Here is a 26374-nt window from a genome sequence, read left to right as displayed (position 1 = left end):
AAATTTGATGGACTCTATAAAACTGCCACAGAAAGAAATGAGAAAGATTTTTTTCCCCTTTTGGGGTGTGACGGGCTTGAGACATACAACAATGTAACGAGCTTATCGTCCTGTAGTTCGGATTGTCATCAAAACTGTTGCATGCGGTTGACAGAGAACGTATGATGTAAACATAAGGCAACATTGATCCCTTATATTTTTAGCTTTGAGTTGCGAAAACTTTTTAAGAAAAGAATTTGAGAAAGGAAGCAATGATCGTCGGAAAGCTACAATATCCCTTTACTTTATTCATTTACCAGTTTCTATAGCATTTGCGTCATCTTGTCCTTGTTACATTCGGAATGGAATTTGCAGGTCGTGTCTTAGAACGCTCATCTGTACTTCTTAAAACAATGTCCATTGCCCTTTGGAAACTAAGACTCAATTGTGGTGAGTGGAGGGATTCGGGAAGCGTGTGTGATGTATGTTTTTTGATCTATAATTCTGATTTCACACCATCTTCATACTACAATTACAACAATTCAGTGCACTTACATCACATGGGCGAAACGGATTTTCTATTCGAATTTAAGCACCCACATTATTCCACACACATAGTACCACATGTGTAAGACACCACACATCAGAGAAACATCATAAATGGATAGTCTTAGGTGACATACTACTAGAAGTGGTAAAATGTTGCATTTATGAGTGGAATGTGCCCACTATGGTTAATAGTCCAATTCAGTAAGCGCTTCTGCACTGAATGTGCATCGCTTAATACAGATTCTGTGTGCACCTGCTTTCATGTTGAGAGAACTCACAGTTAGCATTATCCTCATTATGCCACGACTTAGAACATCCAAACATTCCATCACAAATCATTTTCTTCTGCAAACAGACATTGTAAATCGTTTAGTAGTCGAAGGAATGAATTTCACAGTTAATTAGGATGTAAGGTATTAATGTGATTAGGAACTTACACCGACTCGAATCTTGCTTTTTCTGGCGACGAGATCTTTCCGGAGGCCCTCTAGTAGCGTCTTGACAGCCTGCTTGCTGGCGCAGTACATTGCGATGTCGCTCTGATTTGGTGTAATGTGTCCCCATATGCTGTGAACACGAAAAATATAATTTTTAAGTCACAAATACAAACAGTATCATCGACTGAAAAATGTCCATAATACTTGTGTCCAAAGTACTGGAAGTGGTTAAACTTTTTCTAATATTATCTTGCAACGCATGATAAGATCTCAACCTGGGTGCAATTATCGCTTCGTCACAGGCAAGAAACCAGCTACGAAAAATCATTTGATCGATTTGACATTGACGCCCTTTCTCAGATAGTTTCAGTTGCTCCAGTTGTTCTTCACCTGTCCTATACGCGGCAACTCATCAACTGGTTGTATGGATACGTATGATTACTTGAGGTCAGCTCTACCAATGACAGATTAGGCTGGCCGTAATGACAACAGTTAGCGTCCGTTGCCTACGGGTAGCGTCCCTGACTAGTAATCAGGGAAGCTATAGGATTCTAAGCCTCCCACTGCTTAATTGTTGAATAAAAGTCATCAGCAATAACGGCCGAATACTTCTAGTGTAAGGACACTCGTTCTGCTAAAAGCAATGACATATAGGGCGGAGGAGCAGACAGTTTCAGAGCAATGTCTTGCCCTTGGAGGCGAAAAAATCTTCAACGGTCAACGGCGTCAGGACACAGAAGGCAATGGAAACCACTACATTAAGTATGCTTAATGTGATTCCACTGGACATGTGGACTGTAATTGGAAAACGTATAATGATAATTTAGCCAAAAGATTCCGGATCAGGCCTCCATTTGGATATCCGGAAGGGGACTGCCAAGGGGACGGTAACCATGACAGAAACACCATCGAAAAGAAATCATTCTATAAGTCTGAGTGTGGAATGTTAGAAGTTTTAATTTGGAAGGAAAGCTAGAAAACCTGAAAAGGGAAACGGAAAGGCTCAGGCTTGATATAGTACAAATCACTGAAGTAAAATGGAAAGAAGACCATGATTTCAGGTCAAGCGAATATAGCAGCACTGAAAAATGGCATAATAGAAGTAGTATTCTTTAAGGGTAGGAAGGTAAAGTAGAGAGCGTTTTACTGTGAACAGTTCGGTGATTAGGTCTGTTCTTATCAGAATCGACAGCAAACGAACGCCAACAACAGTAGTTCAAGTTCACATGCAGAAGTCTCCAGCAGAGGACGAAGCGACAGACAAAGTACACCTGCCTAATGTCGTGTAGGGCAGGAGTGCAGCATCACGATGTGGCATGGACTTCACTAATGTCTGAAGTAGTGCTGGTGGGAGCTGACACCATGGATCCTGCATGGCTGTCCATAAATCCGTACGAGTACGAGTGGGTGGAGATCTCTTCTGAACAGCACGTTGCAAGGCAGCCCAGATATGCTCAATCTCGTCCATGTCTGGGGAGTTTGGTGGCCAGCGGAAGTGTTTAATCTCAGAATGTTTCTGGAGCCACCCTGTAGCAATTCTGGACGTGTGGGGTGTCGCATTGTCGTGCCGAAATTGTCTAAGTCCGTCGGAATGCACAATGGACATGAATGGATGCAGGTGATCAGACAGGATGCTTACGTACGTTTCACCTGTCAGAGTCGTATCTACACGTATCAGGGGTCCCATATCACCCCAACTGCACACGCCCGATACCATTACAGAGCCTCCACCAGCTGGAACAGTCCCCTGCTAACATGCAGGGTCCATGGACTCATGAGGTTGTCTTCATACCTGTACATGTCCATCCGCTCGATACAATTTGAAACTAGACTCGTCCGACCGGGCAACATGTTTCCAGTCATAAACAGTCCATTGTCGATGTTGAAAGGGCCAAGCGAGGCGTAAAACTTTGTGTCGTGCGGTCATCAAGGTCACACGAGTGGGCCTTCGGCTCCGAAAGCCCATATCTACGATGTTTCGTTGAATGGTTCGCATGCTGAGATTTTCTGATGGCCCAGCATTGAAATCTGCAGCAGTTTGAGGAAGGGTTGCACTTCTGTCAAGCTGAACGATTCAGTCGTCGTTGGTGCCATTCTTGCAATATCTTTTTTCGGCCACAGCGATGTCGGTGATTTGATGTTTTACTGAATTTCTGATATTCACGGTACACTCGTGAAATGGTCGTACTGAAAAATTCCCACTTCATCGCTACCTCGGAGATGCTGTGTCCCATCGCTCGTGCGCCGACTATAACACCACGTTCAAACTCACTTAAATCTTGATAACTTGCCATTGTAGCAGCAGTAACCGATCTCACAACTGCGCCAGACACTTGTTGTCTTATACAGGCAATGCCGACCGCAGCGCCGTATTCTGCCTGTTTACATATCTCTGTATTTGAATATGCACGCCTATACCAATTTTTTCGCGTTTAAATGTAGATGAGGACACTGGACGGGTAATACAGTATGTAATCGGAGATGAAATTCTAATAATACTGCGGAACCGGAAAGCTATAGTTGGGTATGGAGTAGACGACAGAGTTAAGCGAAAATATGGGCTTGGTTGTAGGAATGAGAGAGGAAAAAGAATAGCTGAGTCATGTAATAAATATCAGTTAGTAACAGTAAATACGCTAGTCAAATATCACAAGACCAGGAAGTATAATTGGAAAAGGCAAGGAGACAATGGATGATTTCAGCGGGATTACATCAGGCTCAGATAGAGATCCCGAAATAACAGACTGTATTGGAACGCATATCTACGAACAGACATAGAATCAGATCACAATTTAGTATCAAGAGTAAGTTGAAGTTTACGAGAGCCGTCCTTAAGAAGCAATGTGGAAAGAAGAGCGATGCTGATGTACTGAGGAATGGAGAGATGTATTTGAAGTTCTCTAAGACTGCAGAGAGTATGATTATGAATACCACAGTAAACAGTTCAACTGGAGAGGAATGGACATCTCTAAACAGGGTAACCTCAGAAGTTGGACAGACAAACATAGGCACAAGGAAGGTAACTGCGAAGAAATACTTCCGTTGATCGACAAAAGAAGTAAATTAAAAAATGTACAAGGAAAGACAGCAATTCAGCAATATAAGTCACTTAGGAATGAAATAAAAAGGAAGCGTAGGACGAAAAGGTGCAGAAAAAGTCTCAAGAAATTGGAAAAGAAATGGTCGTCTAAAGACTGATACGGAATATACTCTAACAAGCCAAAACATTATGACTACTGCCCACCGCGACGTTGAATGCTGCATGGTGGCGTTCACATGTTGACCCAACGACATCGTAAATTATGATTGCAGTGGGCACGGGACCTTCGGGATTCAACCGTCGATCAATAGAAACGCATCAGCTTTTCCGGTGAATCACATTTTTGCTACACTAAGTCGCTGGTCATCTCTACACACACCCTCATCGACGTAAACAGCGGGTCTAAACGTGCAGCGTGCCACGGACGTAGGCTGGTGGGGGCAGAGTTATGCTCTGTGCGCTTGCCTAGGACCTGTGGTAGTAATCAAAGACACGCTGACAGCTGCGAGCCACTTGCAACCCTTCACTCTTGATTCTTCCCCAACGGCAATGTCATCCTTCAGCAGTATAAGCATCCGTGTATCGGAACCAGAACCGTGTTACAGTGGTTTGAGGACCATTATAGTGTTCTCAAGTTGGTGCCTCGGTGACGAAATTCGCCTCATGCAAATTCTTTGGAACCCATCTGGGTCGCTATCGGGCGCCACCAAAGCGTACACAAATCAGCACCCCGTTATTTACGCGAATTACTTGAACTGTGCGTAAGACATCTTTTGCCACATACTTCCACAAACCTACCAACAAACTGTCGGATCCCCGATAAGCAGTATCAGTGATGTATTTCGTTCCAAAGACAGACAAACAAGATATTAAACAGCTGATCGTAATGTTTTGGTTCGTCGATCTAGAACAGCCAAAGCAGTTTTATTTATTTATTTAACCTGGCAAGATTAGGGCCATCAGGCCCTCTCTTACATCTAACCAGGCATTCTACTTATTTTACATGCATATGTTTTAGTAGGCATGTTAAACTACATCTAGTACAAGAAGTAAAATAAACAATTACAAAGGCACACCTGAAAAAATACATACATATAGAGTTTATATTCGTAGATCATAAGTACTGTTATAATTAGACATTATTGAAGAGACAGATTTTAGATAGGAGTGCTAGCAGCAGGGAGTTTGAGGGAGACTGATGGTGAAGGGAGGAGAAGAATAGAGAGACATGATGAAACATAATTAAGGAAATATAAAGGAAAAGAAGATTGCGCGGCTAATAGAGATAGATGAAGAGGAAGGCATCTCAGGAGCAAGATAAGAGACGCTAGCTTTGCTATTTGACAGATGAGAGGATTGGCCTTGTACATTAATTTTGTGGAGAACGTTATGAGGATGATAGTAGGAAATGCTTCAGCTTCTTCTTAAAAGCAGCAGAAGATTGAATTTTGCGCAAGGTAAGGGGCAGTTTGTTCCAGAGGCGGACAGCGGCAACAGAGAAGGAGTTTCCAAAAGTTTTTGTTTCGTGAGTGGGCACAGTTAGGATACCAAATAAGAGTGACCTCGTGTTTCGATTATGATGGCATGACAGGTTTTTAATCTCTGAAGCAAGGTACTGGGGTGCTTGCGCGACGAGGAGTCGGTGAAGTAGACATAGAGTGTGGTAGTCACGCAATTTGTCCGGCCGCAGCCACCCTAGCACGGAGTATGAAGCACTAACATGATCATGTCGGCGAATGTTGCAGGTGTAACGCACACAGGCATTCATGGTTAGTTCTAGCCGTCTTTTGTTTTCACTACTCATGCCTTGTTGAATTACATCACAGTAGTGGAGGCTCGGTAGAACGAGTGCTTGCACGAACTGGCGTTTCAAGTCCTGTGGAAATATGTTCCGAAACTTTTTGAGAGCATAGAGACAAGCAGACGTCTTTCGGCACACTGCGACTGTATTCTCCGCCCAGTTGAGATGCTCATCCAAAGTTACACCCAAGTTCTTAACTGTTTTCTGATATGGTATTGGAGTACCATCGAGCAGAATAGGTGGTAGCCGTTCGCGGAAATCTGAACTTATTAATTTCTGATGGGCTATTGAGATTACTTGCGTCTTTTTTGCATTTTGTTTAAGCCCCAGGTTTTTCGCCCATGTCACTACTGAAGACAGATTTTCATTCATCTGAGCGATTGCAGTGTTTACATCTTCAGGTCTGACGCTTAGGTAGAGCTGGAGGTCGTCGGCATAGAAATGATATTTACAGGAGGACAAAACCGACTAAATATCGTTGACATATAAAGAAGACAAAAGTGGTCCTAAGAATGATCCTTGTGGCACTCCCGAGGAAACATGTTTCCAGGAAGATTTTTCATTTGCGCAGACAACACATTGCTGTCTGTCTTTTAAGTAGCTTTCAAACCATCTCATTGCACTATCTGAGAAATTAAGCTGTTGCACTTTTCTGAGCAATATGTCAAAGTTAACAGTGTCAAAAGCTTTGCTGAAGTCCAGTAGCGTCAATATTGTTGCCTTTCGATTGTCGATGGCATATTTCAGGTCATCAGTTACTTTAATTAGAGCAGTGTTTGTGCTGTGATGTTTACGGAAACCGGATTGAAATTTGTCATATAGGTTGAACTCATGCAAGTGTTCAGTGATTTGGTCATGGACAATATATTTAAGTGCTTTGCAAACAGCAGGCAGTATACTAATTGATCGGTAATCACTAAGCAGTTGCGGGTTTTCTATCTTAGGGATGGGTCGAATTATGCTTCTTTTCCATGCAGTGGGGTATATTCCGTTCACGAGGGAAAAACTAAATATGTCAGTTAAGACAGGTACTAAGATATCGGCAACATTCTTAATCATGGTTATACCGATACTGTCGTTGCCTATTGCATCAGAAGAGATTCTCATTATTGCTTTTCTTGCCGTATTTGTTGTTACATGTTTTAGATGGAAGGTATCGTTGTTAGTTATCCTGTTTGGGGATTCTTGTGGACGGTAGTTATCAGCTGTGCTGGTATTCAGAGGTGCAGAGAAGAATTCATTTAATTCGTTAGCTGACACATGAAAAGTAGTTTCCGATTTTGCCTTTCCGACCCCCAAGCTACGGAGATTCTTTTTTAGTGAAATAAAGGATAGGTTCGAATCCTGCCTCGGGCATGGGTGTGTGTGTGATGTCCTTAGGTTAGTTAGGTTTGAGTAGTTCTAAGTTCTATGGGACTGATGACCTCAGAAGTTCCATAGTGCTCAGAGCCATTTGAACCATTTTTAAAGTCTAGGGCGTCCACATGAAGAGTGCAACGGGAACTCCATTGCCAAACAAAGAGAAGGAAGCGTATGGGGGAAATGAGTATATTGAACGATTCTATGAAGGTGAGGACTTGTCCGATGACGTGATAGAAGAATAAATGGGAGTTGAGAGGGACGACAAAGAGGATCCAGCATAAGAATCGAGCTTAACAAGGCCTGGAAGACTTGCCATCAAATAAGATAACATTTCTAATATGATTGGGATGGAGTTGGGGGAAGGGGTTATCCAAATGAGTACTGAGGTTGGTTTGTAGGATCTATGAGACTGGAGACATATCATCAGAAGTAGAAGTAAGCAAATTCTGTGTCGATCAGCACTTTGAAGTTTGTACATGTGAACTACAGATAGATAATGTAGTGTTGATATTAGCAGTAGTGTACAGGTCCATTAGGAGATTGGGAGCTATGCATAAAAACGTTTTACTCCCTATTATGCTGTCTGTCACACAAAAAGAAGAAATCTGTGGCGATTTCAGTACAAACTTTCTTAGCAATTATAATAGGAAAAGTGAACTAGAAGTGTTATGAATGACATATAACTTAGAATCAGTGATTAATTTCCCTACACGTACAGTTAAAGACAGTAGCACTCTAGATGATGACGTATTTGTACAGCAAGAGAATGTAAAACTAACACATTCTTTTCTGTGATAAATGGGTTGTCAGACCATGATGCACAATTGAGTAACTTACAAAACCTAGCAAGGTGTACAGTTCGCAAACCATCAAGCTAAAGTGTAAGGTTGCTCAACCCAGTATCTATAGAGCACTTCAAAGAAAGTTTAAGAAATGTTAATTGGGAAGATGCATATAATGACCGAAATGCGAATGATAAATGCAACATATTTCTTGATAAATTCATATCTCTCTTTGAACATTGTTGCCCCAAAAGAATTACTAAATCTAACACCAAACAGGTTTCAAAGAAACCTTGGATTGCTACAGGTATTAAAGTGTCTGCCAAAAGAAAAAGAAAACTGTATGAGACAGCAAGAATTAGTAAAGACCCAGAAGTAATTTTACACTATAAAAATTATTGTAACATACTGAGAAAAGTTGTTAGAGAATCAAGAAATATGTATATTAGAGATGAAATTAAAAACTAGGGCAATAAAATCAAATCAGTATGGAATGTTGTTAGAAAGGAGACAGGATAAGCAGCCACTGTGATAGGTGGTATTACTGTTAAAGAGAATGAGACCATCTTAACCAACAGTACACAAATAGCTAATGTATGTAACAACATTGGTGAGAACAGTTCAAAAGAAAAAGCCAAACAGTACATGGAAGAATCAGTTTTGAGAAATCATAGTCAGATTAATTTTCACCTAACAGCCTCTTGTGAAATAAGAAAAATTATTAAATCTTTGAAAAATAAATGTTCTGTTGGAGTAAATGAAATTTCTAACAAGATATTAAAACAATGTGGAACAGTTACAGCTGATGTTCTGAGTCATATGTGTAATGCATAACTATCTCAAGGCATTTTCCCAGACAGGTCAAAATATGCCATTGTCAAGCCTCTCTACAAAAAAGGGGACACCACAGGTGTCAGTAATTGCCAGCCAGTATCCTTGCCCACAGCATTTTCAAAAATTGTTGAGAAAGTAATGCTCTCAAGAGTGGTTAGCCATCTCAACAGCAATGGGATACTTAGTAAATCACAGTTGGGATTTGAAAAATGCTGTTCCACTGAGGCAATATACAGTTTCACTGCCCACATAATAGAGTCTTTCAATACTAAAATGTTACCAATAGGAATTTTCTGTGACTTATCCAGAACATTTGATTGTGTGAACCATGACATTATGTTACAGAAATTACAATTCTATGGTATAAATACAACAACATATGACTGGTTTCAGTCATGTCTACAGAACAGGAAGCAAAAAGTTTCCACTTCATCTAACTGGGATGAAATTACATTAGGTGTTCCACAGGGTTCGATCATGGGTCCCCTTCTGTTCTTGATGTATGTGAACGACCTCCTTCCTTATCTGAAACAAGAAGTTAAACTGACAGTGTTTACTGATGATACAAGCATCATTATTAATCCAGTAAAAAAACTCCCATAGAAAATGGTACAAATAACGTCTTTGGAAAAGTTGGTTTCCTGCGAATGGGCTTGCTCTGAAGTTCAATAAAACACAACACATCCAATTTTTTGCTGCAAGGAGTACAATTCCTTAGGAGTACAATCCTTCAATAAATATAATACATCAACAGAGGTCAGTAGCCAGGTAAATAACACTACGTTTTTGGGTGTACATATAGATGAGAATCTTAATTGGAAAATTCATGTTTTGGAACTCCTAAAGCAACTAGGTTCAGCGACTTCTTCAGTCAGAATAATTGCCAATTTTGAGGATATAGAAATTAGTAAGCTAACATACTTTGCATACTTTCATTCTCTGACGTCATACGGAATAATATTTTGGGGTAACCAAACACTTAGGCAAAAAGTGTTAACTGCTCAAGAAAGTGGTTATAATAATGTGTGGAGCTCATCATCGTCGTGCATCTTGCAGGCATCTGTTTAAAAGGTTATGAATTCTTACAACAGCCTCACAGTACAGTTACTCAGTAATGAAATTTTTTCTCAACAACATGGATAAGTTTAAAAACAACAATGACATCCATGATTATAATATCAGAAGAAACGAAGACCTACACTATCCTCTACTTAACCTGTATTTGGCACAGAAAGGGTCAAAATATGCTGCTGTAAAACTTTTCGATAAATTACCAGATGAAATAGAATGTCTGACAGACAGCAGTAACAGTTTCAAAAATAAACTGTAATCATATCTCCTTGACAACTCTATGCCATAGATGAATAGGAGTAAATAAATCTATAGCTATAATATATGCATTTTGTGAAATTTAAGGGAATGGGGTAGATAAAAAAAATTGCTCAGATTAAAAGGGGTATGAGACATCGATGCCGTCTTTCGTCGCTAGTGTTCAGTCTACAACTCGACGAAGAAATGACGGAAATAAAAGGTACAGCAGTGGCATTAGAGTTCAGGATGAAAGTATATCAAGGTTCGCAGATCACACAACTATCATCAGTGAAGGACCTGTTGAATAGAATGAACCGTCTAATTAGAAGAGAATATGGATTGAGAGTAAAGCGAAGGAAGACGAAAGTAAGGAGTAGCAGTAATGAGATCATTGAAAAAGTTAACATCAGTACGATGTAGACCAAGTGAAAGAATTCTGCTACCTTGGAAGCAAAATAACGTACGATGGACGATGCAAGGATGACATAAAAAGCAGGTTAGCACAGGTAAAGAGGGTATTTCTTACCAAAAGAAGTTTACTGGTAACGAACATCGCCCTAATCTTGAGAAAGGAATTTCTCGGAAAGTACATTTGGAACAAAGAACTGCATCGTAAGAAAACTAAAAAAGGAGAAAATCGAAGCGTTTCAGATGTAGTGTTACAGAAGCATGTTGAAAATTAGGTGCCTTAATAAGGTGTGGAATGAGGAAATAATCAGTAGTATCGGCGAAGAAGGGAGGGTATGGAAATTACTGATGAGAAGAAGGGACAGAACGATAGGACATGTGTCAAGACATCAGCGAATAACTTCCATGTTACAAGACGGAGCTTAGAGAGTAAAACTGCAGGGGAAGACTGGGATTGGCATATTTCCAAAAAAACAACTGAGAAAGTTGGAGTTGGTGGTTGGGTTGGGTTGTTTGGGGGAAGAGACCAAACAGCGAGGTCATCGGTCTCGTTGGATTAGGGCAGGAGAGGGAAGGAAGCCGGCCGTGCCCTTTCCAAGGAACAATCCCAACTGAGAAAGTATAGTGCAAATGCTTCTCTGAGAGAGACTCAGACTGAAACCTTACAGAGAGACGGTTGCGAATCAGCTGAAACCAATATGCCACCTGCCTCATAATCTGAGTAACAGGCCGTTGCATCACGCTGTGATCGATGCTTGCCTAGGGGAGGTACTGGTTTTCTTCGCAATGTCGAAAACAGCGCTTGTGAGACCATGTATTTTATTTGCATAGTGAGACGGTGATTGGTAGAAGTAGAAAAGCTGGAGAGAATTACCATGTCACGAGGGCAAACAATTAAAAATACCACTTTTTTATTACATTACTTTGGTGCGTGTATCTGTAACGGGCTGCGCAAGTCTGTGTCCAGTTTAAGCTGAGTAGCTTAATGTTGTGAAACAAGGAAGCGAGCGCTTCGCCGTTTTTCTACCAGCTGACCAAACAGCGTGTTTACTGTGGATGTCACAGTACCTGCACGTATGGATGATGAAGCCGTCGTCGACGCCCCTGCTCAGCATGTCCTGTACGGCTTCCCTGGTGCAGATACTTAGGCCCAGGACGTTGATGTACAGGAGTTCCCGCCACTTGTCTGTTGGTCCAGCTGGTCACGATAAAAGAAACACTTATTATATCCTTTTTGAGTACGACGTTGCTCTGATAGTGGTTGCTCTGCAGCGTTAACACACAATTAAAATCGAATAATATTACTGTATGTTAGTGGACTATTTATCGGCATTGTAGTATGTTATAAAACAAAGAAAAATAACTGTTTAGGTACTCGTGAGCAGTTGAAAAAAGACACCTCTGCCCTGTAGAGGGGGCTCTCATGCTGATTGCGAAAGAAATTCGATGTGCCACTGGACTGGGGTGTCATCACGCCTTAGAGCCACTGCCACCGTGAGAGTCGAGATCAGGGTGCAAGCTGCCACCATATTTCACGACGCCCATGTTGTGCGTGCAAGAAGCTTACGACACACCATTTCAGGGGTTGTGACATTTCCGGGATTTTTAAGTGCCAATGTGCCAACTTATTGCTGTAAGGGCTCGCTTTGACTGTTGTGGATTGTAACAATGGACAGATGAGTTACAGTGTAATCACTCGCTACTGGCCAACAAAATCTCTGAGCAGCTTTACGTACCATGCAAAGTTACCCCTTCGCTTTGAGGTCCTGACACATGAGTGTAGCTTTGTTCACACAGCACAGAGGCCAAGAACTCCGGCATTTGTGGAAGCATCTTAGTTGGTTTTCAGGACTGTGCAGTCACTTCACAGGTGCACGCACTAATAGCACTGCTTGCGTAGGCGTAGAACGTTGGTGCACTCATTCTCTCTGTCATCTTTCTCACATGATTTTACAAAATCTGTTCATCAAAAAATTTTATTTTTATGTTATGTATAACTTTATATGCTAGCTTCATCGTGAAGTGCCCATCATCTCTCTAATGGTCATACCTATTGTGAAGTTCGCTTTGAAGTGAGACGCTTCGCGAAATTCGAAAAAGTTTGCAATGAAAAATGTTGGTCGCTATGATTTTGCGTATGGTGCATATTACAAAAAAATGGTTCAAATGGCTCTGAGCACTATGGGACTCAACTGCTGAGGTCATTAGTCCCCTAGAACTTAGAACTAGTTAAACCTAACTAACCTAAGGACATCACAAACATCCATGCCCGAGGCAGGATTCGAACCTGCGACCGTAGCGGTCTTGCGGTTCCAGACTGCAGCGCCTTTAACCGCACGGCCACTTCGGCCGGCGTGCATATTACACCATATGTTGACTGAACGAAATTTACCTAAGATAGTGAATTTTTCTTTAGACTTGTGAGGAGGTCTCTATCTCCACTCTCAAGAAAATGGAATAACTTATGTACCATGTTCAATTCTGACGGCAACCACACGAGATTGAAACATTCATATCTCTTTAACTAACTGAGATATCGAAACGAGATTTTGGAAAATTGATAGCTTACAACAAGGAGAATTCTTTGCCTCATGGTTAACGTGCGGAACTTATGGAATCTATATCGATATGGCCAACATTATAGTTTTTATTTAATATTTTTAAATCCAGTTCTGTAATTTTTAAAAAGTGAAAGCGTTGCATAAATTCCGTTTTCTCGAGATTGGAGATGGATAGAGACCTCCTCCCAAGTTAAAGAAAAATTCAGTATCTTAGCTAAACTTCATTCACAGCGCCAAACGCAAAGTCACAGCGACATTTTTCATTGCAGACTTTTCGAATTTTGTCTAGTGTCATACTAAAACCCGAATATCATGTTAAATATGACGAATTCTGAAATTTAAGGCAATTCATCAAGAATCTGATATGTTACTGATTACTTCCTGTAAAATCGTTTGAGAGGGATTGCAGGTCGCTGGGTCAAACCTCCTCACACAGGTCCCCCTGCACAGGTAGTCCGCTTTCTTCCCGTGCGCACCCTATTAAGCCATAGAAGCCGATTCATCCCATACGCCGACAGGACAGCATCCTGTCTGATGACCTGCATCCATTCATGTCCGTTGTGCATTCAGACGGACTTGGGTAATTCCAGCAAGACAATGCGACACCCCTCACGTCCAGATTTGCTACAGAGTGGCTCCAGGAACACTCTTCTGAGTCTAAACATTTCTGCTGGCCACCAAACCCCCCATACATGAACGTTATTGACCATATCTGGGATGCCTTGCAACGTGTTGTTCGGAAGAGATCTCCACCCCCTCGAACTCTTACGGATTTATGGACAGCCCTGCAGGATTCATGGTGTCAATTCGCTCCAGCACTGCTTCAGACATTAGTCGAGTCCGTGCCACATCGTGTTGCGACACTTGTGCGTGCTCGCGGGGGCCCTGCACGATGTTATGCAGGTGTACCAGTCTTTGGCTCTTCAGTGTAAGACGACATAAGAATTAAATTTTAAACAATGTACCTCGCATTCATGTATATACTGGGCCATTGGTTTGGTAGCGTTCGCAGTGGTGTAACACTTTTAATTTTTTTTCAGTGGCCGGCCGAAGTGGCCGAGTGGTTCTAGGCGCTATAGTCTGGAACCGCGCGACCGCTACGGTCGCAGGTTCGAATCCTGCCTCGGACATGGATGTGTGTGATGTCCTTAGGTTAGTTAGGTTTAAGTAGTTCTAAGTTCTAGGGAACTGATGACCTCAGAAGTTATGCCCCATAGTGCTCAGAACCATTTTTTTTTTCCAATGTATTTGTAAGTATTAAGACCAATAAGTCCAAGAAGTATCTCTCCTGTCAGTACTGCGAAGTGATGTTACCTCTAGTGCTGTGATCAGTTTCTTCACTTTAATTAACAGTCAGTAAAGTAATATTCCTTTTACATAGTCACAATAAACAACAATACAGGATTACATCGATCAAGTGTGTGTTCCTGGTGGAACATTCTATATTGTATGAAGTAAAAGAAATATAATAGGTGATCAAAAGTTTCCGTTTGAGGGCGTCGCTACAGCATACATGCAACGTAGTGCGACTCAGGTGCAGGTATATAAGCACCAACTTTTACGGAAGGGATTAGTGTGATATTTGTGTACTTCCGTCGTGTGTGCGAAAAATGCGGAAGCATGAACTGCGGTGACGTTATTACCAAATGCGACCAAACAGCACCTGTCTGTTATTTCCTTCTTGGCTGTTGGGGGTCAAATACGGGTAGACATCCATTGTAAATTGAAGAACATGTATGGAGCATTACGTCTGTCGAAAAACACCGTTGTGGAATAGTGGTGGTCGCGATTCGATACAAGTCGCCGTTCGATTTTGGAGACCAGATTCGTCCATTAAGCCATGCAATTACCACACCTTCAGTCCCTTGAAAAATGCCTTGAATGGCCGACGATTCTTGTCGCACGAGGATGTGTAGCACGCAGTTAATGACTTCTTCACTCAGGAGGACACGGTGTCTTACTAAAAGGCTTCGAACGGAAACTTCTGGATCGCCCCTTATACTTCTTTGCCTAATTCCACAAACTTTATTATTATTATTATATAAATGAGATTACGGGTCGCAAGCCCATTTTCTAGCACACAACTGATCCAAAAAGCTGGCAACCAAGCAAAGATAAACACGTCAGTTACTTCATCTACCGATTCTTGTCTTAAACTAAAAAAGTTACCTCCATTCACAATTTTTACATTCTTACAATTGTATTCTGCAACATTCGTTAAGACAGCATTTACAGTAATATGAATAAAGAGTAGAGCTAAGTTCACAGGAATGGGAATTAGTGTTATTATCTATTTATGAATGAAGGCACCACCAAAGGAGTAACATTGTTTAAAAGGGGAGAATAATGGAACTGAGATGTGAGGATGCACACAGCTGTTCTTTTTTAATTTCTAATATTTCTGAATGAGTGAGTTTTGTACAGTTTCCCTGTCTTTTTGGGCATCTGCATCTATTGTGTATTTGTTGGTCTGGTTTAAGCAATGTTCGGTAAAGGATGAATCTGGCTTCTTTAATCTACAACTTCTGTGTGTCCTCTGAGCCTAATACAGATTTACCTCCTTGTCTGCACTGTACAGCAGGACTGATACTCTTGGCAGATGATCTGATTAACCTCTTATTTAATGATGGCCGTTTGTTTATCTTTTGAATTGAAGAAACATCTACCTAACGTCTATGGGACTAAGGAAAACACAGAGCAATCCGAGGCCGTGTCCAACGTGAGCGACAGAAGCGAGCGACAGCGAGCGACTTCTGGGTACGCGACACTCCAGTGACAACCAGCAACACCGGGCGAAAACCTTGGGTGTCCTGCGTGCGAGCGACCATGTCGCGCTGCAAGATGGCTGCTTAGAGCCAACCAGCTGTTTCTATAAAACGACGTCCTTAACCTGTAGAATACTCTAGCTGGAGAGTAAGGCTACAGAATTAGGTTTACTTAAGAAAATAAAGTGAAAAGGAATGCTGTGCATGAAATTTACAAAGGGCGGAATCTCCATGGAGAATTTCATAAGTATCGTCAACTACGAAGATCACCAGACAAGTTCTTCAAATACACGTGAATGAGCAGAGGAGCATTCGACTATCTCATCAATAAATCAAATACTAATGTTTTTTACATAATCAAAACTTTTAACAGCCAATAAATGTGGAGGAGTGATTATTACATGACTAACTAAGCTAAATACAAAAATAAGGATACAGATTGATCACAATGAGCAATAGCGAGCTGTGGCGCAATAGTACCGTTTGCAGTTCATAACTACATGTGAGGGGAGGGTCCTGGATTCCATTCCCGCCTGCTCTTAGATTTTTACTATGATTCTGTATATTAAGTTTTATGTGTACTGTTTACACTCCATCGCAAAGTATATTTTTAAGGTCTTGCCAAAGAACTTGATCTTCACACCTATCACAGTATATCACACACATTTAATTCCTAATAAATTACAATGAACCATGAAATTTTGCAGATGTTTGATGTTGTGAACGTAATTCATCAGCAGTCAGTGTTAAGGCCAAGCGTTTCAATTACTATAAATAGTCTGTAAAAATAAGGTGTACGTAATTTCTGAAAAGGAAGTCAAACGTTTTGTGTAATAATTTGTCTCAAAGTATGAAATAAAAAATATTAGGGAAACGTTTGGTGCACCTCGTTTTCTGTCCATGATTTCGAGCATCACTCAAAGGCACATAAACGTTTCTTTGATCTACTTATTTCTTTTACACAAATCATTTCATAAAATATTTGACTAATTTCCTCCATCTTTGAATTTCAAGCATGATCTTACTAACTCCTTGTTTGCCTTCCTAATGTACTTGATTTGAATGAAACCTTTTTGACATTTAAATACTGCACCAATGTATCTTTTTATGTGCAAAATAGCTAGGTCTTGAACAGATGACATTCTTGACACATCATTTACAGCAGCTTTTCCTGAAATATTTCAATTTTTCCTCAGCTTATTAATTAAGTTTTCGTTCATTGCTCTGATTACTTTCAAGCAGTTTAACATTTGCACGCCAAACTAGACCTCATACTGGTCACTTTGATACCCCGTTTACCTGTTTCTCTCCCTTTGTTTCGATATGAAAATTTGGACAAAACCTCATGGTGTAAGTTATAGGGAGTCTTGTTTTCGCTCTACTCACGCGTTTACAAAAACGTATCGAGTGTTAATCACATGATAAAATAGTCCTTTCTGCGTGTTGTCATTTCCAAAATTCGTGTTTCCGATATCTTGAACCTTTCATGAAATACGACGATTTTTACGACCACTTGATTCCCGAAGCACAGGAAAGGTTCGGACGTGCCGCGAGCGACCCGTCCACGGATATAACAACCAATATCTCTAAGAATGAAAAGAGATATCATTATGGTCTCAACTTTAAATACAATTTAGATATATTGGTTATATTTCATAAGCAATAATGTATGGCCTTAAATGAACTATACGGAAAGTCTACACAACTTGATTTTACCTCTTCAAATTCTCAAAAATTTCGTGCAGCCATGTACTCAATTTCGTGCAGCACAGTAACTATGACGAATAACGAAAATAAATTCTGACCTGTATCATTTAAGGATATTAAGCTATAGGTTGCGGATGAATCAAATTTTTTCACCGAATAGATTTCTTAAAATGGGATGTTAAGCAATTCATAGCTGCCGTCGCGTCCGCTCCACTGCTTTGCCAAGAAGACACGTGGCTGTCGCTTTGTGTCGCGCGTGCTGCAGCGACAAGATTCAAACACGTTTGAATTCAAACGTCACCAGTTGCAGCAGGAGACAGGCAGCGACACAGATGTCGCTCACGTAGGACACTTCTCTAACTACACCAGCGGTTGTTTTGTCGCCTGAAGCTGTCGCACGCTGTCGCTCGCTTCTGTCGCTCTCGTAGGACATGGCCTCGGATTGCTCTGTGTTTTCCTTAGTCCCATAGACATTAGGTAGGTGTTTCCTCAATTCAAAAGATAAACACCTTTAAAACCTGGCTTATTGTATTAGAAATTTCACACATAAAACTTAAGCTACACCATTTCTTTTTCGATCTATCTACGTTGTTCAGTAGATACAGTAGGGATCTGGCTTTCTTCTTTAGTTTTTTGTTAAGAATTTTGCTAATAATGTTGTATAATAGATAATTATTTGTAACTATTGTTTTTATTGTATGAAGTTTCTGGCCATAATCTTCTTGGGACATGGACATAAAAAGGAGACAGTGGATCATGTGGCGAAATGATGGTAAGTTTATGAAATAAGACGAAAAAGTATTTCGTTTAGTTAATATAACAACAAAGATCATAAACACTACAAATTTAGTACAGTTCACATTAAACAGGCAAGTATAGGCAAGGTGCAAATTTGTTCATGACCATCTACTCTCCAATTCTCTCCTCGTGTTATTTTCTCCCATAGCAACCTTTCTCTTCTCCTGTAAAATTTTTTTCACCAAATTAGATATGATAAAAGAATTAATGTGCTTCTTCTCTGTATTGTGAACTCCTGTCAGTGTGGGTACCCTTAGCCTTGCAAAAGCAATTTAATACCACATTACCACTTTCAATAACTTCTATCATATGCTATCCCACATTAATCTTTCGCATTCCTTATTATTTTAATCTCTTACATTTCTTTTTTTCAGTTATTTAAATCGAAATGCCTCTTTAGTGACGTGTAAAATGTTTCGATTGTAGTCTTGTTGACCAAGCCTCAATTACGAGAAACTCGTTTTTCCACATAAACGAAGTCGAGTGCCAGAGTAGCGCTAGAAACAGTTTTCTTACCAATATTTGTTTCCTACCGAATAACAATTGCCGCTGCGATTTTGAAACAGACCATGAATTGCAACGTCATAGTAGCTCCAAACTCGCATTACTCTGTGATAAGTCTCCACACGATGGCAATGGTTTTATCTGATTTTTATGAAGAAGTTTTTAACAACTATTTGCTAATTATATGAACTGATTCGTGTTAGCGCAACTCGCATGTTATTACTGGCCTTTTTAAAATCGCTACAGATACTCAAATATCACCAAGAAATTTCGAAAGTTAGTGAAAGTGAACTGCCGAGTTCTATCACGGCAACGTGGCTAGCAATATCTCACGACAACATAAAACCACTCTTGTAGTGATCTGTCGTGTTTTCATTTGTATTGTTGTTGTCTCACACCAGATTTTTTGTATTGGTTCATTGGAGTGTAATCAGGAAGAGCAAGAAAATTATTGAATGTTACAGTAATGTTCAACGAGTTACGCAAGTGTTCGTTACTGATCTTTCAAACTATCAATACTAGAAATTATTATCTAACACAAGGTAGTTTGAACGTGCTTGTACATAACGTAAACTTGTCGTCTTGCTAAGGAATGCCTTAAAATTCGCTGGAATGCAACCGTTTACGTACGTTTTTGAGTCCAAGTGTAACATAGAATATGAACAGCCGTTTCGGTTGCCTTCCAAATATGCAGCTACTTTTCTGGTCTACAGACTTAAAAAATTTTCTGCTAGTACTTACATGACAGATCGAAGGTGCTGCAGATGCCAGCGTTGTTGATCATGATGTCGACGCCAGGCAGGTGGTCACGTATCCATTTGAAAGCTGCCAGAATGCTGTCCTCATCCGTCAAGTCTCCCTCCACAACGTGCAAATTGCTGGTGGTGTCTTTCAGTTTGAGTGACTGTTGAACAATAGATTTACATGATTCTTCTGTTTTCAACACACTTGTTAAGGAGCAAGCAATTGTTAAGAAAGCAGTCAAATGGAGAACTGAAAAAAAGTATTTTCAAGTCATATTACTTTTAGTTTTCTGTAAAATGCCTTAGTGGATATACGTTTATTGTAGCAACTTCGAGTATTCACACCTGTCGCTGTAAATAAAAAAGGAAACTGATACTTCATCAACATGCACGTAGCAACAAGAAAATCTATGGTAGATCCTTTAACACCCACATAATAAAAAACGTAATGCAATAAGTACAATGAAGAAACTTTTTTTCGATTAAATTTTATATTTTGCTTCCGTACGTCATCCATCTGAACAGTTTCTGAAAGATAAAATCGAAAATAGTGTATAATACCGTGCGGTTCTAGGCGCTGCAGTCTGGAACCGCGAGGCCACTACGGTCGCAGGTTCGAATCCTGCCTCGGGCATGGATGTGTGTGATGTCCTTAGGTTAGTTACGTTTAACTAGTTCTAAGTTCTAGGGGACTAATAACCTGAGAAGTTGAGTGCCACAGTGCTCAGAGACATTTGAACCATTTTTTAAGTGTATAATACAATTTCAATTCTAGTTCAAGTTCTGTATTTGTTCGCACGTGCGCTCGATTCCCCCCTCGTCGCCTCCCTCTCCTCTACCCCCCCCCCCCCCCCCCTTTCCACCCAACACACACACACACAAATGACTAATGGTAAACCGAAGAAAGACGAAAGTAAAGAGAAGTAGCAGAAATGAGAACAGCGACAAACATATTTTTTGAGTCATCAGTCTTCTGACTGATATGATGAGACCCGCTACGAATTCCTCTCCTGTAGCAACCTCTTCATCTCAGATTACAAACCACGACCTCAATTATTTGCTAGATGTACTGTATTCCAGTCTCTGTCCTACTCTACAGTTTTTATCCTCTACAGCTCTCTCAAGTAGCATGGAAGCGATTGCTGATGTCTTAACAGATGTCCTATCATCCTGTCCCTCGATCTTGTCACTGTTTCCCTTCCCTCACAGATTTCACGCAGAACCTCCTCATTCCTTACCTCATCAGTTCACCTAATTTTCAACGTTCTTCTGTAGCACCACATCTCAAATGCATCGATTGTCTTCTGTTTCGGTTTTCCAACAGTCTATGTTTCACTACCGTACAATGATGAGCTCCAAACGTACATTCTCAGAAAGTTTTTCTTGATATTAAGGCCAATGTTTGATATCAGTAGAAAATGGTTCAAATGGCTCTGAGCACTATGGGACTTAACTGCTGTGCTCATCAGTCCCCTGGAACTTAGAACTACTTAAACCTAGCTAACCTAAGGACATCACACACATCCATGCCCGAGGCAGGATTCGAACCTGCGACCGGAGCGGTCGCGCGGTTCCAGACTGTAGCGCCTAGAACCGCTCGGCCACTCCGGCCGGCGATATCAGTAGACTTATCTTGACCAGGGGGGGGGCCCTTTCTGCCATTGCAAGTCTGCTATTTATGCCCTTCTTGCTCCGTCCGTCATGGGATATTTCGCTGCCCAGGTAGAAGGATTCTTAATCTTCATCTACTTCGTAATCACCAATTATGACGTTACGTTTGTCGCTGTTCTCATTTCTGCTACTTCTCTTTACTTTCGTCTTTCTTCGGTTTACCATTAGTCCACAATCTGTACTTATTACCTTCTCCATTCCATTGAATTATTACATTCTCCATTCCATTGAACAGATCTGTAATTCTTCTTCACTTTCACTGAGGATAGCAATAATCGGCGAATATTATCGTTGATATCCTTTCTTCTTGAATTTTAATTCCGCTATTGAACCTTTCTTTTATTCCTGACAGTGCTTCTTCGATGTGTGGAATGAACAGTAGGAGCAAAAGACTAATCCCTGTCTTGCAGCCTTTTTCACATATAGAATATCAAATCTAGCTTAAAAAAAGCCTAAAAATTGTATTGCCATTTGCCCAATTGCTAAAAAGTTCAGTATGTTTTCGTATGTCACTAAGTCATAAGTTGGTACAAAACTATACGTATTTGTGGGTATGTGATGTCTACATTTCACTACACTCTGTAGTAAATGAGTTGATTGTCGTAATCGTAGAGACAGGTCCTGTTCGAGAACATTTTTCCACACACAAACTGCTTATCATTTGGCGCACCCACCCCCTCTACCTTTTACAAAGTACACTTTTACCCTGTCGGTTTTCGCTACTAATTGTGATATTCACCGTAAACAAATCTTGCACTTGGGCGCCCCTCCCATCTTGGAGTCCTAAACGGCGGCTACTAATCATTGTGATACGTCATGTACAATCTTGTTGTGCCTCTGCTCAGGTGGCGCCGAAAGCGGTGGTTTGCGTTGTTTAGGCCTTAAACCTGCCCTGAGTAGAAATCAAATGGCTCTAAGCACTATGGGACTTAACATCTGAGGTCATCAGTCCCCTAGACTTAGAACTACTTAAGCCTAACTAACCTAAGGACATCTACATCTACATCTACATCTATACTCCGCGAGCCACCTTACGGTGTGTGGCGGAGGGTACTTATTGTACCACTATCTGATCCCCCCTTCCCTGTTCCATTCACGAATTGTGCGTGGGAAGAACGACTGCTTGTAAGTCTCCGTATTTGCTCTAATTTCTCGGATCTTTTCGTTGTGATCATTACGCGAGATATATGTGGGCGGTAGTAATATGTTGCCCATCTCTTCCCGGAATGTGCTCTCTCGTAATTTCGATAATAAACCTCTCCGTATTGCGTAACGCCTTTCTTGAAGTGTCCGCCACTGGAGCTTGTTCAGCATCTCCGTAACGCTCTCGCGCTGACTAAATGTCCCCATGACGAATCGCGCTGCTTTTCGCTGGATCATGTCTATCTCTTCTATTAATCCAACCTGGTAAGGGTCCCATACTGATGAGCAATACTCAAGAATCGGACGAACAAGCGTTTTGTAAGCTACTTCTTTCATCGATGAGTCACATTTTCTTAGAATTCTTCCTATGAATCTCAACCTGGCGCCTGCTTTTCCCACTATTTGTTTTATGTGATCATTCCACTTCAGATCGCTCCGGATAGTAACTCCTAAGTATTTTACGGTCGTTACCGCTTCCAATGATTTACCACCTATGGCATAATCGTACTGGAATGGATTTCTGCCCCTATGTATGCGCATTATATTACATTTATCTACGTTTAGGAAAAGCTGCCAGCTGTCGCACCATGTATTAATCCTCTGCAGGTCCTCCTGGAGTACGTACGAGTCTTCTGATGTTGCTACTTTCTTGTAGACAACCGTGTCATCTGCAAATAGCCTCACGGAGCTACCGATGTTGTCAACTAAGTCATTTATGTATATTGTAAACAATAAAGGTCCTATCACGCTTCCCTGCGGTACTCCCGAAATTACCTCTACATCTGCAGATTTTGAACCGTTAAGAATGACATGTTGTGTTCTTTCTTCTAGGAAATCCTGAATCCAATCACAAACCTGGTCCGATATTCCGTAAGCTCGTATTTTTTTCACTAAACGTAAGTGCGGAACCGTATCAAATGCCTTCCTGAAGTCCAGGAATACGGCATCAATCTGCTCGCCAGTGTCTACGGCACTGTGAATTTCTTGGGCAAATAGGGCGAGCTGAGTTTCACATGATCTCTGTTTGCGGAATCCATGTTGGTTATGATGAAGGAGATTTGTATTATCTAAGAACGTCATAATACGAGAACACAAAACATGTTCCATTATTCTACAACAGATTGACGTAAGCGAAATAGACCTATAATTTTTCGCATCTGATTTATGACCCTTCTTGAAAATGGGAACGACCTGCGCTCTCTTCCAGTCGCTAGGTACTTTACGTTCTTCCAGCGATCTACGATAAATTGCTGATAGAAAGGGGGCAAGTTCTTTAGCATAATCACTGTAGAATCTTAAGGGTATCTCGTCTGGTCCGGATGCTTTTCCGCTACTAAGTGATAGCAGTTGTTTTTCAATTCCGATATCGTTTATTTCAATATTTTCCATTTTGGCGTCCGTGCGACGGCTGAAGTCAGGGACGATGTTACGATTTTCCGCAGTGAAACAGTTTCGGAACACTGAATTCAGTATTTCTGCCTTTCTTCGGTCGTCCTCTGTTTCGGTGCCATCGTGGTCAACGAGTGACTGAATAGGGGATTTAGATCCGCTTACCGATTTTACATATGACCAAAACTTTTTAGGGTTCTTGTTTAGATTGTTTGCCAATGTTTTATGTTCGAATTCGTTGAATGCTTCTCTCATTGCTCTCTTTACGCTCTTTTTCGCTTCGTTCAGCTTTTCCTTATCAGCTATGATTCGACTACTCTTAAACCTATGATGAAGCTTTCTTTGTTTCCGTAGTACCTTTCGTACATGATTGTTATACCACGGTGCATCTTTCCCCTCGCTTTGGACCTTAGTCGGTACGAACTTATCTAAGGCGTACAGGACGATGTTCCTGAATTTTTTCCATTTTTGTTCCACATCCTCTTCCTCAGAAATGAACGTTTGATGGTGGTCACTCAGATATTCTGCGATTTGTGCCCTATCACTCTTGTTAAGCAAATATATTTTCCTTCCTTTCTTGGCATTTCTTAATACACTAGTAGTCATTGATGCAACCACTGACTTATGATCACTGATACCCTCTTCTACATTCACGGAGTCGAAAAGTTCCGGTCTATTTGTTGCTATGAGGTCTAAAACGTTAGCTTCACGAGTTGGTTCTCTAACTATCTGCTCGAAGTAATTCTCGGACAAGGCAGTCAGGATAATGTCACAAGAGTCTCTGTCCCTGGCTCCAGTTCTGATTGTGTGACTATCCCATTCTATACCTGGTAGATTGAAGTCTCCCCCTATTACAATAGTATGATCACGAAACTTCTTCACGACGTTCTGCAGGTTCTCTCTGAGGCGCTCAACTACTACGGTTGCTGATGCAGGTGGTCTATAGAAGCATCCGACTATCATATCTGACCCACCTTTGATACTTAACTTAACCCAGATTATTTCACATTCGCATTCGCTAATAACTTCACTGGATATTATTGAATTCTTTACTGCTATAAATACTCCTCCACCATTGGCGTTTATCCTATCCTTGCGGTATATATTCCATTCTGTGTCTAGGATTTCGTTACTGTTCACTTCCGGTTTTAACCAACTTTCCGTTCCTAATACTATATGCGCACTATTTCCTTCAATAAGAGATACTAATTCAGGAACCTTGCCCTGGATACTCCTGCAGTTTACCAATATTACGTTAACTTTTCCTGTTTTTGGTCTCTGAGGACGGACGTTCTTTATCAACGATGAAAATGTCATCACACACATCCATGCCCTGAGTAGAGATCAGTCGGTGTTGCTGCTACCGGTGTCTTCCTTCATACCGCATTAACACTGAGTATCATTAATACGTTTTACGTTTGCCGTTAAAAATAGTGGCTGTGTGGTTTCAATGAGGTTAATGAAAATAAAAAAAATGTAAACAACAGCAAACGTTCTGTGGTTTTGGACGGGGCAGATTCACTATTTTCGCCTTCATTCGCAGGCAATGAAGTATTGAAGTATTGGCACTATACTTGTTGTCTAAGATATCAAATCAGGCACTATGCGCAGCTGATACGGTGCGCATCAGTCCGTGAAGTTGCTTGAGCTATTAAACGCCAGATCCTTTTACTTGTAAACAATCACTGTAGACATATTACAGCATAAGCGAGAAAAAGGGCCAAGTTCCTATACTCTGCCAGAAGACTGACTGACATGGTTTCATGTCGGAAATAAAATATATATATATATATTAGGATTGGCTACCATGCTAAAGACTAAGCTGAGTTAAAATGAGGCTCATGACAGTCTCAAGAGAATGGAGCAACATCCGGGAGTGCCGATCAGTATAGATAGTGTGGTCTGTGTTTACCTGGAGTTTATCGACAGCCTTGTCGAAGCCGACGACTATGATTCCATGGCCGAGCAGCGCCTGCGTGATCGCGTAGCCGATGCCTGAGTTTGCACCCGTCACCATGGCAACACGACCGGCGTATTTTTCGATCCCCATAATAGCCGATTTCACACTCTGGCGTCCGCTACATCAACGGAGTTCTGTGGTCCGCAAACAACACTCACGCCTTTTTAAGCGTCCGTGTTCTCGCTATCGCTGCTGCCAGTGCGACGCGGTTTGCTATTGCGCAACAGCTGCTGCTGCAGGAACACTGCTGAGTCATCCTTAGCAGACAACTTTGCCGCCCACTTCACTTGCGTTCCGTTTACGGCTTTTCTCGTGGCCTGCTTATTCCTTCTTTGCCCTTGTTCCCTCTTATTTGAGACTGGCACATCATTGAAGAACACCCATAAAAAATTATTTACTTCCATGCCAAATGCTGTGCCTATCAATATATTTTCATTTTACTGTGCGACGAGAAGCATAGTCTAAGACACTGGACCAGGAAAAAATGAGATTCATTTCGTCTTTCCCCGCATTTTGCCTTCTGCTATTCGTGACTTCCATACGTCAGCACAAGAACATGAGGACTTTCTCGTGAGTCTGATACCACTGCGGTGTGTATGCTGCTAAATCCGTCTCTAATGACCTCGATGA

The 26374-nt window shown here is 41.1% G+C and overlaps 1 protein-coding gene across 1 annotated transcript in view; it reads right to left on the bottom strand.

The window, feature by feature from the left end:
• The window catches only part of LOC124595880 (dehydrogenase/reductase SDR family member 11-like), a 43239-nt gene extending 17294 nt beyond the window's left edge, over positions 1–25945 (bottom strand). The window contains exons 1-4 of the mRNA XM_047134788.1: positions 25697–25945; positions 19580–19742; positions 11572–11701; positions 966–1095 (exon numbers count right to left, since the gene is read on the bottom strand). Coding sequence (XP_046990744.1) covers positions 966–1095; positions 11572–11701; positions 19580–19742; positions 25697–25834 — 561 coding nt within the window. The 5' untranslated portion in view covers positions 25835–25945. The remainder of the gene's footprint in view (positions 1–965; positions 1096–11571; positions 11702–19579; positions 19743–25696) is intronic.
• Between the last annotated feature and the right edge of the window lie 429 nt (positions 25946–26374).

The sequence above is a fragment of the Schistocerca americana genome, chromosome 2 (assembly GCF_021461395.2).
Source record: "Schistocerca americana isolate TAMUIC-IGC-003095 chromosome 2, iqSchAmer2.1, whole genome shotgun sequence".
Lineage (NCBI taxonomy): Eukaryota > Metazoa > Arthropoda > Insecta > Orthoptera > Acrididae > Schistocerca > Schistocerca americana.
This window is presented reverse-complemented; position numbering and strand designations above follow the sequence as displayed.